The following is a 13,434-nucleotide window of genomic DNA, read 5'->3' on the forward strand; positions in this document are numbered from 1 at the left end:
AAGACATTTCAGCTTTTCATTTTTTATCAATTTGTAAACATTTCTAAAAACATAATTCCACTTTGACATTGTGGGGTATTGTGTGTAGGCCAGCGACCCAAAAAATCTCCATTTAATCCATTTCAAATTCAGACTAACACAGCAAAATGTAGAAAAAGTCAAGGGGTGTGTAAACTTTCTGAAGGCATAAGAAACCATAGCTGTTTGAGCTTCCTTAGCAGGAAGGAGGGTTGAATAGCTTACTGTCATTTCAGTGATAGGGGTGTAATCTGTTACTTCATTAGAGACATTTGTTGTGCGTGTTGGAGAGGAATAACTGACTCTTGCGAAACATGCCCAGTGATATGCAAGTAGTATCCATTATTAAGTGCTTTCATTAAATTTGGTCAATGATTCAAAATATTTTATGCATCACAATTCCATAAAAAAATTGTATCATCTATTGTCTGATATAAAACTAAATATAAAAAAATGTATTTTGTCGAATTCAACACCTCTGAATAATTCAATGAATTTGAAAGAATGTGAAAGTATTAGCCTTTTGCATGTAGATGCATATTAGATAAAATACAATGCCAAATGAAACATAAAAATACTAATATAGCAAGTTAAAAAATATCATATATATTTGCACCAAAGAAAACAAGTGATAAACAACAACACAGATAAAAACAAACATAAAACGGTGTGCAGGTGCAGTTCGATGCCCAAGGGCTTATATGTAAACCACACAAGAAAAACTATATCAAATACATAAGTAGAAAAATAAAACAGGTTTGTTAATACAGATAACAAAACATACTAATTATGAATGTATAAATTAAATGATCAGTAATCATGAGAAAAACAAACAATATTTGTTTTGTTTAAATGTATGTATGAGTGTATGCATATGAGTGTATGAGTGTTCAAATCAAATCAAATTGTATTAGTCACATGCGCCAAATACAACAATAGACGTTACAGTGAAATGTTTACTTACAAGCCCCTAACCAGCAATGCAGTTAAAAAAATTATGAATAAAAAATAAAAAGAACAAGTAATTAAAGAGCATCAGTAAAATAACAATAGCGAGACGATATACAGGGGGTACCGGTACAGAGTCAATGTGCAGGGGCACTGGTTAGTCGAGGTAATTGAGGTAATATGTACATGTAGGTAGAGTTATTAAAGTGACTATGCATAAATAATAACAGAGAGTAGCAGTGGCGTAAAAGATGGGGTGGGGTGGGGCAATGCAAATAATCTGGGTAGCCATTTGATTAGATATTCAGGAGTCTTATGGCTTGGGGGGTAGAAGCTGTTTAGAAGCCTCTTGGACCTAGACTTGGCGCTCCGGGAACCTCTTGTCGTTCGGTAGCAGAGAGAACAGTCTGTGATTAGGGTGGCTGGAGTCTTTGACAATTTTTTGGGGCCTTCCTCTGACACTGCCTAGTATAGAGGTCCTGGATGGCAGGATGTTTGGCCCCAGTGATGTACTGGGGGGTACGTACTACCTTCTGTAGTGCCTTGCGGTCGGAGGCCGAGCAGTTAACATACCAGGCAGTGATGCAACCAGTCAGAATGCTCTCGATGGTGCAGAACCTTTTGAGGATCTGAGGACCCATGCCAAATCTTTTCAGTCTCCTGAGTGGGAATAGGTTTTGTTGTGCCCTTTTCACGACTGTCTTGGTGTGCTTGGACAATATGTTAGGCTATATGGAGGAGATTACTGAGTTGTTTGGTTCATCAGTCTGACCCCCAGTCTTCGCTTGAAGTTATTGAGGGATGATGATGTTTTGGCAATGTGAAGATAAGAATTCCAGAGAATGGTACCTCTGTATCGGATAGAGAATTGACTATGTGAGGTGCGGCAGTGGAGAGGGTGAAGGTTATCACAGTGTCTTGTGTTATATAGATAGATTTCAGATTTAACCTGGAAGAATCCATTGAAGGGCTTAGGTAAACTGTCTGAGGTATGAGTGTGTGTAAATGAATGTGCATAATTGGCATACATAAATGTTGTAAATAGACAAGATATTGAGTTTCTTAAACAAAGGTGCAGATGGAGCCAGGTAATTAGAGGTGGAGGCTTTAAAATCTATGTTGTATGATGAGTAATCTGAGCTAATTTTATCTGCGTGAAATAGGCTTAGAATTCTTTTCTGCCTTTTTGGATGACATGAGCTTGCATAACGACACAACTTTAAAAAATGAAAAAGCAACATTCCACTGGCAATACTGACCTTTATTAAAACACTTCTATAACACCCACAACAAGGGATAATTCAGAATTCAAAGAGCACATGGTGGGTCCTGTGGCAAGTCCCATGGACAGCTCCACACTAACAGTCACAGACAGCACCATGAACAGCTCAGCAGTAAGAACCATGGACAGCTCCACACCAAGAGTCACAGACAGCACCATGAACAGCTCAGCAGTAAGAACCATGGACAGCTCCACACCAACAGTCACAGACAGCACCATGAACAGCTCAGCAGCAAGAACCATGGACAGTGGTCCTTCTGAACTCCTTTGGCAAACCATCAAAGTGTCCCCACCCCGTTCCAATGTTTACAATCTTAAGATTAGTACAAACTTCTTAAAATATATCAGCTGAACCCGTTGTTTATGGGCCGGAGAGAAAAGTATGTTATATTCTCCATGAGGAATGGCAGTAGCAGTTAATTGGAAATGCCAACTGCGATGAGTTCAAAGAAGTGTTAGTTACACTGATATAAACTACATGAAGATTCCTGCTGAGAGTCACGTCCCCATCACTCAAAGAGCAGTACTTCTCTTTCCCTAAGAGATAGAGAGCATGAGCGGGGTAGAGAGTAATATACAGAAGTAAAAGGGGGAAGGGTAGGCAGAAAAAGGCTGAGTGAGATAGCGAGATTAAAGTGTAATACATAGATGATATATAGATATATGAGGCACACAAGAAGAGTACACGAGGAAGAAAAGAAGTCAACATATAGAAAGATAGAGAGACCCTGTCTAAAATGCTGTTATTCAGTGACGAAGAAGGCAAAAAAAATTGAAACAACTCCACAAAAGAGCCAGCTCAACAAACTAAATGATAGAGGACAGTGATTGCTCATTCAACGCCGCCGTGCCCCTGTCTGTGACCCGGAGCAGTTCCCCTCTTCTGCACAGAGAGGGGATGATTCAGTTGTTGCTGTTGTTGTTGACTGACAGGATTAATGAGGCCGTTTACACCCGCAGATCAGCAGCCGCTTGTGAGAGCATAAAAGGGTTTAGTGCATGAGGAGGAAAAATAAACTTATATTAGGCTTGATTATCCCATCCCGACACGTCAGCTCCCCATGCGCTCCGTTCCCACCGGAGAATCATTTTCATCTCAATTTGTGGCACCGTGTACCACCGGGTGCCGGCACAGTCGCTTTATGAAACTCCAGCTGCAACCAACATGGCAGAGTTAGCTGAAAAGGAGATCAATTTCCTCTAATGATCTGACAGTTTCTATGTGATGTCTCAATTTATACTCATTCATTCAGATTGGTGAGGCTTTATTTTCTAGAGTGAGTGTACAATTGCACATTCTGCTACACTTCCCAACACAGATAAATAACACGCAAGCGCCCATACGATCAAAAAAAAGATAAACAAGGACAACAACCACCCGAGCCACTGCCTGTTCACCCCGCTATCATCCAGAAGGCAAGGTCAGTACAGGTGCATCAAAGCTGGGACCGAGAGACTGAAAAACAGTTTCTATCTCAAGGCCATCAGACTGTTAAATAGCCATCACTAGCACATTAGAGGCTGCTGCCCTATATACATAGACTTGAAATCACTGGCCACTTTAATAATGTTTAAATATTTTGCATTACTCATCTCATATGTATATACTGTATTCTGTCCTATTCTACTGTATCTTAGTCTATGCCTCTCTGACATTCCTCGTCCAAATAATTATATATTCTTAATTCCAATCCTTTCCTTTAGATTGTGTGTATTGTTAGATATTACTTGTTAGATATTACTGCACTGTTGGAGCTATAAACACAATCATTTCGCTACACCCGCAATAACATCTGCATGTGACAAATAAAATGTCATTTGATGCACACACTTATAATCATCATTGCATTCAGTGTCTTTGTAAGTTAAAGAAACCAGGCATTTCCCTTGTATTTTTTTGTACTTAGGTAGTGGTGCGTCACATGTGGATGAGTGCATGACCACAGAAGTAGCAGAGACATTGATTGCAGCTTACTATCTGAAGAGATGGGTGTTCAGTCTGTGATGGGAAGATGGACATCAACTCAGCTGTCACGACTGTGTAGCGGGAAGGTCATTCCACCACCGTTGGGTCATAAAAAGAGCTGTGACAGGGATGAGAGCAAGGATGGAAGTGCCAAGTTTCCAGCGGTGGCAGAGCAAAGTGGTCGAGCCAGGGTGGAAGGTCTGATCACTGCCTGGCTGCAGGTGAAGGGCAGTACCGCTCACTGCCCTAGGCCTGTAGGCAAGCAACAGGAACCGGTGGCACCATCTGAGCGTATTCGGCTAGTAGAAGGAACAAAAAGTAGAACACAGACAAAGTAGCAGAGTAGAAGGCTGCCCCAAAATCTGAAATATGTTACAAACTGCCACCAGGAACCAGTGAAAATAGTTGAGGAATGAGGTGACATGGGAGAATCTGAGAAGTTAATCACTCAAAATGCAATTAAGACATTTTTGTACACTGAGAGACAAAGTCCGAGATGACACGACAACGAACCATTAAAAAAACAGATTTAATGAAGTTGGAAAAAATCAATTTCCAGCTATGTTCTACGGTGAAACGCCTTATCACTATGCAAAGTTATGCAACACAAGTTCAAATGAATCACGAGATCCAAATACACTTTCATCATAATCTGATCACCCTAGAGACAAGTAGAGGATTAACATGTTCATTTGACACATCAGATTGGGGAAGATTAAATCAGTTTGCAGCTAATTGTTTTATTTTTCTGGTTCCATCGTCAGTAAAGAAAAGCAATATACCCTCTTCACTCTTTAAAGAGAACTGCTCCAGCATCTTAAGAGTTGTCAGACAAACGCTACATTAGATGCTTGCACCATGCAGTTTTGAAGAGATTAATTCAAAGTAGTCCACGAAAAAGGGACTTGCAAAGTAATATAACGAAGGGGAAAAGTTGAACTGTACAAACAGTATATTACCTCCTTCGTTTTACATGGATCTGAGCCAGGCTGAATAGAATTATCCTAGCTAGCATCTTACGTGTTCCCTAGAACAGCTTTGAGAATGCAAGTGGTCAGCTGAATGAGGTAGCATGAGCCCTTCGGATCAGCAGTCCATTCAAAAGTAGGAGTTCCATTACATAAAAAGGTGCATTAGAGAGCTTTACAGACATACACCATCATTAAGTACTGACCTCAGAGGAAGTATGCAATGTTCAAAATGACTATGACCTCCAAGAATTAATGATCAGATGGGTTGATACCGAAATAAAGAGAAGGCTTTTGGATGTAATGAGTGCCACAGCAGGACCAGGGAATCCAGCTTTCAAATGTCAGAGTGACGTGGTGTCCTGACATCCCTGGTGATATAATTAAGCAATAAGGCCCAAGGTGGTGTGGTACATGGCCAATATACCACAGCTAAGTGCTGTTCTTAGGCACGACGCAAAGCGCCCTTAGCCGTGGTATATTAGCCATATATCACAAACCCCCGAGGTGCCTTATTGTTATTATAAACTAGTTACCAATATAATTAGAGCAGTAAATATAAATGTTTTGTCATACCCGTGGTATACGGTCTGATTTACCACGGCTGTCAGCCAATCAGCATTCAGGGCTCGAACTACCCAGTTTATAATCATATATCAATCACACCTGAAGGGCAAAGGGGCATCTGGCAGGCAGAGTTGACATGGCACCAGTGAGCAAGCCTGTGTCTGGCCGGGCAGGTGGCCTGTCAGACTATCAGGAACAGAGGTCACTCTAAGCAACAAGGCAGAGGGGGTTGTACTGTGGCGAAAGCCATTAGATAATTAAACCACACGTACAAGTGTGAAGTTTTCAAGTTTTAGAAAAAATAAAAGTAATCTGAAACCTTATTGTGCAGAGGAATTATCTTATTTCTGTTGACTGGGAATGCTATCTGAAAAGCTACAGCAGTTGCTTCTTTTCTCTATAAAATAGGCATACAAATAGATGTTCCATTATTATACTAATTAATATACATGAAATGATATGTAAATAAAGTGCATTCTACAAGTTGGCTTGGTTGGGAGCGATTATCTATTCTCCCCTGATCCTTTCAGCTCCACCCAGGAGAATGGGCAATTTTGACCTAAAGAATGTCAGGCATCTGTCAAAATACAGGGAAATCTGCAAAAAAAAATAAGGCATTGGTTAGAGGCCTCCACATATATTATGATGTGAAAGGGTTGTCAAGAAGCTGTCCCAACAACGTGGCTGCTTTAGAGAGCACAACATCCAGCAACATTACTCATTTGGCATTCTGGCAATTTGCTATAGCCTTCTCCCTAACATAAGTTTTAACAACCAATCAGCAGTATGAATGCCAGTGGGGAATTCTGTGTCAATGTCACACCCAAAACCTTTGTTTCATCAGACAACACAAAAACAAAATGTACAATAGATGGCAATTTACAACCAGTATCATGTGTAGTTATTGGAGTCTTTGTGGAATTCCAAGGGGGACATTTCTTCAAGGTTGACCCGAAACAGTAACAGGTCACGTCAATCCTATTTAATGTACATGGACTGCAAGGAATCCATCGGGATAAAATAAATACGCACACAGGCAGTTATGCATAGCTTGTCTCTGTGGCCCCGGAGAGAGGAAGACATCAAGCACTTTATTATTAGCTGGTTATTAGTCAATGAAGCGTGGGAATGCCAGGCGGGTTGGGTAGCCATTTCTCTCCTAATCGCCAGAGCTCTTAGTCAAGACCACCTCAGACACCAGGCTTCTCTTCATACCAGACTATGACACACCTTGAGCGGTTATCCTTATCCATAAGTAGCCAATGTCACCCATTCATTTCGAGGAACTAAACCGGACCGTAGTTTTGCCTTGTATGTCAAATCAAATGAGGGTTCATGTTATTAACCCAGCCTGATAGCTAAATGAAATGTACTCGCAAATCTGAGGTTTGCTTGAGCAGGTGCATCGGAAATGTTCAAAATGCCATTCAGACTATAGAGGCAAGCTGCTGCTGTGTACTGCACTTGCAACCCAGCCTGAGCTGCAAACTGTAAATAGCACACAAAAGGAATAGGATTTTCTGTGAAACATTTATTAGCTTAACATGAGTATACATTTGTACATAACTCTGTATAGGATACAGGATAGCTCATTAATAGAAAAATGTAATGTGACTGTTCTGTTGCTTTAGCATTGATTTAAACACTCAATGCCTTCGTCAGCCCCCACTGACCCCTTTTCTTTCTTGTATAGAATGTCATGTTAATCTATGTGACGGCGACCGAAACAAAACAGGGGTAATCGATAGGAATAAAATATACAAGCTCTCGCAATATTACCATTAAACAACTTTACCTAGCACTCTAAATCGGCCCAACAAAATCTGAGACAAAACCTTTCCCCGTTTCTCTCTGAAACTGAACATAAAGTCACCATTCACGACATTAACCCTTGAGAATCACCTTCGGACACAATTGTAGGTAACTGTCTGTAAGCAGGTGTATGTTTCTGGGTCAATCCCCTTGTACCTGCACTATTAAAACATCCTTGCTATTCCATGCTAAGGCGAAATAAACCGCATCATTAATTTACAACCCAGGTCGTATTTTGGTACAGTATTAGATTTAGCTGAGATTGGGAAATAAATAACATGAGGTTTTCAATCAGATAAAATGTACATTTATTACTTACAATATACCACCCTGAAACAGAGTTAATGCCTGCTAATGGATGGAATAATGAGTCAGACAGAAACATACCGAACATACTGATCTGTGATCTCAGTCCAACAATTTAGCCTACAATTACGGTGTCCTCATCTGGGAACTCATAGTAGGGCACCTCCAGGTTGAGTGGGGCTGGGCCTTTCCTGATGCGGCCAGAGGCATCGTAGTGAGAGCCATGGCAGGGGCAGTAGTATCCGCCATAGTCACCAGCATTGGCGATGGGTACACAGCCCAGGTGGGTGCACACGCCGATGACAATGATCCATTTTGGGTTGGCGACGCGGTCCTTGTCGTGCTGGGGGTCACGAAGCTCAGCCATATCCACAGCTTCCTCGACGGCGATCTCTTTCTCAGACCGGTGGCGGATGAACAGAGGCTTGCCCCTCCACTTGAAGGTCATATTCTTGCCCTCTGGGATCTCTCCCAGCTTGACCTCGATCTTGGACATGGCCAGGACATCAGCTGAGGCACTCATGGAAGAGATAAACTGTGTGGCCACGGTCTTGGCTGTGTAGACACCCACCACGGCTGTGGCCCCAGTGACAAGGTAGGAGAAGGTCTTCCTGGACTCACTGCTCTCCTGAGAAGATTTCTTGGGGTCAAGCAACTCAGGCCGACGGTAATCGGAGAAATCTGGCACCTTGATGTCAGTGTGAGCGAAGCGGACTGCAGCTTTTGCTGAAAAATAAAACAAGTTGTCCATTAGATAAACAATCCAGAGAGTACTAAGAGATAGACAATGGCATGTGATAGGAATGCATCCAAGTCAATAGCTAATTAGATAGAAAATGTATGAACAGATTGTTTAAAAGTCAAGTTTAAATATTCAATAAAGTAGCTAGCTAGCAAGCTTTCTGATAGTTAGCTAGCCCATTAGCCGGGGCGTATTCAATATGTCTTGCAACGGAAACCGTTTAAAAACCAAACAGAGCAAACGTAATGAAAAGGGACCTTCCTGAATTTGTCCAACAGAAACCCTTGTTTCATTGCAAAACGTTTTGCAACAGACTAAACATTTTACAAAAAAATGTATGTAATGAATACACCTTTGGCCTACATGTAGTTAGCTACGAACTCCCTAGCTAAAATGTAAGGTTAAACTAGTGACCAACAAAGCACTCCTCACTCTATCTAGCAGACTCCAAGTCTACCATTACACTAGTTTACACTGAGCTGCATTGGGGTCAGAATGCAATCATGGTTACATTAAGACACTGGAAAAGGTGTTAGGAAAATCAAATCACATTTTATTGGTCACATACACATGGTTAGCAGATGTTAACGCGAGTGTAGCGAAATGCTTGTGCTTCTAGTGCCAACTATGCAGTAATATCTAACAAGTAATCTAACAAATTCAGAACAACTACCTTATACACACAAATGTAAAGGGATGAATAAGAATATGTACATTTAAATATATGGATGAGCGATGGCGTGCGGCATAGGCAAGATGCAGTAGATGTGTAGAATACAGTATTTACATATGAGATGAGTAATGTAGGATATGTAAACATTTTTAAGTGCCGTTATTTAAAGTGACTAGTGATCCCTCAATGTAAACATCATTAAAGTGACACCTTCATTAAGTCCGTTTATTTAAGTGGCCAGTGATTTGATTTGATTCTCCATGTTAGTGATGGCTGTTTAACAGTATAAGCTGTTTTTCAGTCTCTCGGTCCCAGCTTTGATGCACCTGTACAGACCTCGCCTTCTGGATGATAGCAGGGTGAACAGGCAGTGGCTCGGGTGGTTGTTGTACTTGATGATCTTTTTGGCCTTCCTGTGTCATCGGGTGCTGTAGGTGTCCTGGGGGGCAGGTAGTTTGCCCCTGGTGATGCGTTGTGCAGACCGCACCACCCTCTGGAGAGCCTTGCATATGAGGGCGGTGCAATTGCTGTACCAGGTGGTGATACAAACCGACAGGATGCTCTCGATTGTGCATCTGTAAAAGTTTGTGAGTATTTTAGATGACAAGCCTGTTGCACCTTCTTCACCACGCTGTCTGTGTGGACCATTTCAGTTTGTCCGTGATGTGTACGCCAAGGAACTTAAAACGTTCCACCTTTTCCACTACTGTCCCGTCGATGTGGATGGGGGGTGCTCCCTCTGCTGTTTCCTGAAGTCCACGATCATCTCCTTTGTTTTGTTGACGTTGAGGGAGAGTTTATTTTCCTGACACCACACTCCGAGGGACCTCACCTCCTCCCTGTAGGCTGTCTCGTCGTTGTTGGTAATCAGGCCTACCACTGTATTGTCGTCTGCAAACTTGATGATTAAGTTGGTAGCATGCATGGCCACACAGTCATGAGTGAACAGGGAGTACAGGAGAGGGCTGAGAACGCACCCTTGTGGGGCCCCAGTGTTGAGGATCAGCGGGGTGGAGATGTGGTGAAGGTAGGAAACAACCTGGGGGTGGTCTACCTCAATGCATGGATGGAATATGCCACTGTACTCAATTATACCTTACTCCACACTGATACATTGAGAAGACTGAGAATACTGTGTCGTGCTCATGCTAGCTAGCAGTAGCCATTATGGAATGGCAAATCACTTTGAACAATAAAAGAAGTTGATTGGAATGGCTGTGACAACCAAACTGGCTGCAGCGGCTACTGCTAACTAGCATGAAGACAAAAAGGGCAGTTTTCTGGGAAAACAAGCAGTATTTCAATCTTCTCGATCTATCAGTGTGGATTAAGGTACAATTTGGAGTGCAGTTGCATATCCCATCCTTGCATAGAGGTAAGCTTTCTAACCAATATCTCACGCCAGCTCCATGGTGCCTTAATATATCCATCATTGCGTTCTGACCCACAGTGCAGCTCAGTGTAAACAAACTTAATGGTAGTGTCGGAATCTGCTGGCTAGCATCTCTAAGACCCACCTGAATGGGTTATGTAATGTTATCTTAACTAGAATTATAAAAATACTACATCAGTAAAGGTAGCACAAGCAGATGGCTAACTATTTAGTATGCTAACCAGGTTGTGACCCCACACTGCAGTCAGAGTTTCTAAACCCAGAGGCGCAACATCGCAAGACTTCGTGGAAAGCTTGCAAAACAGACCAGGTCATGCTCTAGTTAACGTCGACACGGCATCACCTACAAGCATGATCTGGGATTTTTATTGGAGAAGCAGTTTCTGCCCATCTTCATACTGTACGGTATTTGCTGCAGTGCTAACCTTGTGCCACCATACTGCAAGTTACATCCTAGCCTCGTTCATCATGGCCACCCCACTTACTTACCTAGCAAGTAAATTAAATACTTGTTCAAATATTATTAGAACCAATCAATATCTGAAACTAATTGTACTTCTAACATCTTATGTCAATGACTCTTCCACAAGTAAAACAAATAACCCGATTATTAACGTTAGCCATTAGATGCTGTTAGGTAGCTAGCTTGCTTAGCTACTTACCATTTATGCTAACTGATACTGCCGGCCCAGTCTTGGGGCTCTGACCGTTCAGGGACTCGCGGGTTAGGAAAGGTTTCTTCGTGTCTACCAACACGTTCTCTCCCTTTACAACCACCCCTGGAATAAGTGCTTTGAGTGGTCCAGCAACTGCATAGTTCGTTGCCTGCAAGTATGGGGAAAATGCCCCCGAACGAGCGGCAAGGGACATCATCTTTTAAGCGAGATAGGCTCCTTGCAATGCTAGCTAGCTACGACCTTGCCTGGATTGTGCGCAAGCGCTGTCTGCGTACGCAACACGTCAAGTTACGAAATGACGTCGGTCAGAAGGTTTACCTTTTTTACTGTGATGGGCAATGTCTAATCCATTCTTATTTTAGGGAATTCTTATCTGATTAAAATACTTAGGACTTTTCTGACACTAAATTGTGTTATGTGTTTTGTTTTACACTACTACATTGTTCAAGTTGTGAGATAACTAAACATGGCCAATCATCATTTGCATAAGCTAATGCCCTTTGATATCACATTATGACCTGCATTTAATAATTATTCTCACCATGCAGAAAATTACAAAACATTATGCACAGCTGCTATTTGTAGAATGGTTATACACTGACTTCCTAAGTGGTGACATTATTAAAACATGTATTCCAAATACATCTTCGTCCAAATGTAGGCCCCTGTCATGCATTGAAGACATACAATTAATTCATGAGTAAACTAGGTAGCTAGCTAGCTTACTTGCAATGATTGAGTCCAAAATGTAAACATAGCTGGCAACATGACTTTGTAAGCTTTGGCTATTATGTTTTGCTAGGTAAAAACTCTCTTGTGTGTGTCTGTCCCATTTTGTTTCTGCAGGCTGATGCAGAGTCAGAGAAGAAAAGGTGAAACTCTATACAGTGGGGAGAACAAGTATTTGATACACTGCCGATTTTGCAGGTTTTCCTACTTACAAAGCATGTAGAGGTCTGTAATTTTGATCATAGGTACACTTCAACTATGAGAGACGGAATCTAAAACAAAAATCCAGAAAATCACATTGTATGATTTTTAAGTAATTAATTTGCATTTTATTGCATGACATAAGTATTTGATACATCAGAAAAGCAGAACTTAATATTTGGTACAGAAACCTTTGTTTGCAATTACAGAGATCATACGTTTCCTGTAGTTCTTGACTAGGTTTGCACACACTGCAGCAGGGATTTTGGCCCACTCCTCCCTACAGATCTTCTCCAGATCCTTCAGGTTTCGGGGCTGTCGCTGGGCAATACGGAGTTTCAGCTCCCTCCAAAGATTTTCTATTGGGTTCAGGTCTGGAGACTGGCTAGGCCACTCCAGGACCTTGAGATGCTTCTTACGGAGCCACTCCTTAGTTGCCATGGCTGTGTGCTTTGTGTCGTTGTCATGCTGGAAGACCCAGCCACGACCCATCTTCAATGCTCTTACTGAGGGAAGGAGGTTGTTGGCCAAGATCTCGCGATACATGGCCCCATCCATCCTTCCCTCAATACGGTGCAGTCGTCCTGTCCCCTTTGCAGAAAAGCATCCCCAAAGAATGATGTTTCCACCTCCATGCTTCACGGTTGGGATGGTGTTCTTGGGGTTGTACTCATACTTCTTCTTCCTCCAAACACGGCGAGTGGAGTTAGACCAAAAAGCTCTATTTTTGTCTCATCAGACCACATGACCTTCTCCCATTCCTCCTCTGGATCATCCAGATGGTCATTGGCAAACTTCAGACAGGCCTGGACATGCACTGGCTTAAGCAGGGGGACCTTGCGTGCGCTGCAGGATTTTAATCCATGACGGCGTAGTGTGTTACTAATGGTTTTCTTTGAGACTGTGGTCCCAGCTCTCTTCAGGTCATTGACCAGGTCCTGCCGTGTAGTTCTGGGCTGATCCCTCACCTTCCTCATGATCATTGATGCCCCACGAGGTGAAATCTTGCATGGAGCCCCAGACCGAGGGTGATTGACCGTCATCTTGAACTTCTTCCATTTTCTAATAATTGCGCCAACAGTTGTTTCCTTCTCACCAAGCTGCTTGCCTATTGTCCTGTAGCCCATCCCAGCCTTGTGCAGGTCTACAATT

At 42.2% G+C, this 13,434-nt stretch overlaps 1 protein-coding gene across 1 annotated transcript; it reads right to left on the minus strand.

Moving 5' to 3' along the window:
- Positions 1–7,852: 7,852 nt before the first annotated feature.
- On the minus strand, positions 7,853–11,682 carry uqcrfs1 (ubiquinol-cytochrome c reductase, Rieske iron-sulfur polypeptide 1). Its single transcript, XM_071380758.1, has 2 exons — positions 11,338–11,682; positions 7,853–8,593 (listed from the first exon to the last, which is right to left on the minus strand). The coding sequence occupies exons 1-2, from the start codon at positions 11,546–11,548 to the stop codon at positions 7,983–7,985; spliced, it is 822 nt and encodes a 273-aa protein (XP_071236859.1). The 5' UTR covers positions 11,549–11,682; the 3' UTR covers positions 7,853–7,982.
- Between the last annotated feature and the right edge of the window lie 1,752 nt (positions 11,683–13,434).

This window comes from Salvelinus alpinus, chromosome 33 (genome assembly GCF_045679555.1).
Source record: "Salvelinus alpinus chromosome 33, SLU_Salpinus.1, whole genome shotgun sequence".
NCBI classification, from domain to species: domain Eukaryota; kingdom Metazoa; phylum Chordata; class Actinopteri; order Salmoniformes; family Salmonidae; genus Salvelinus; species Salvelinus alpinus.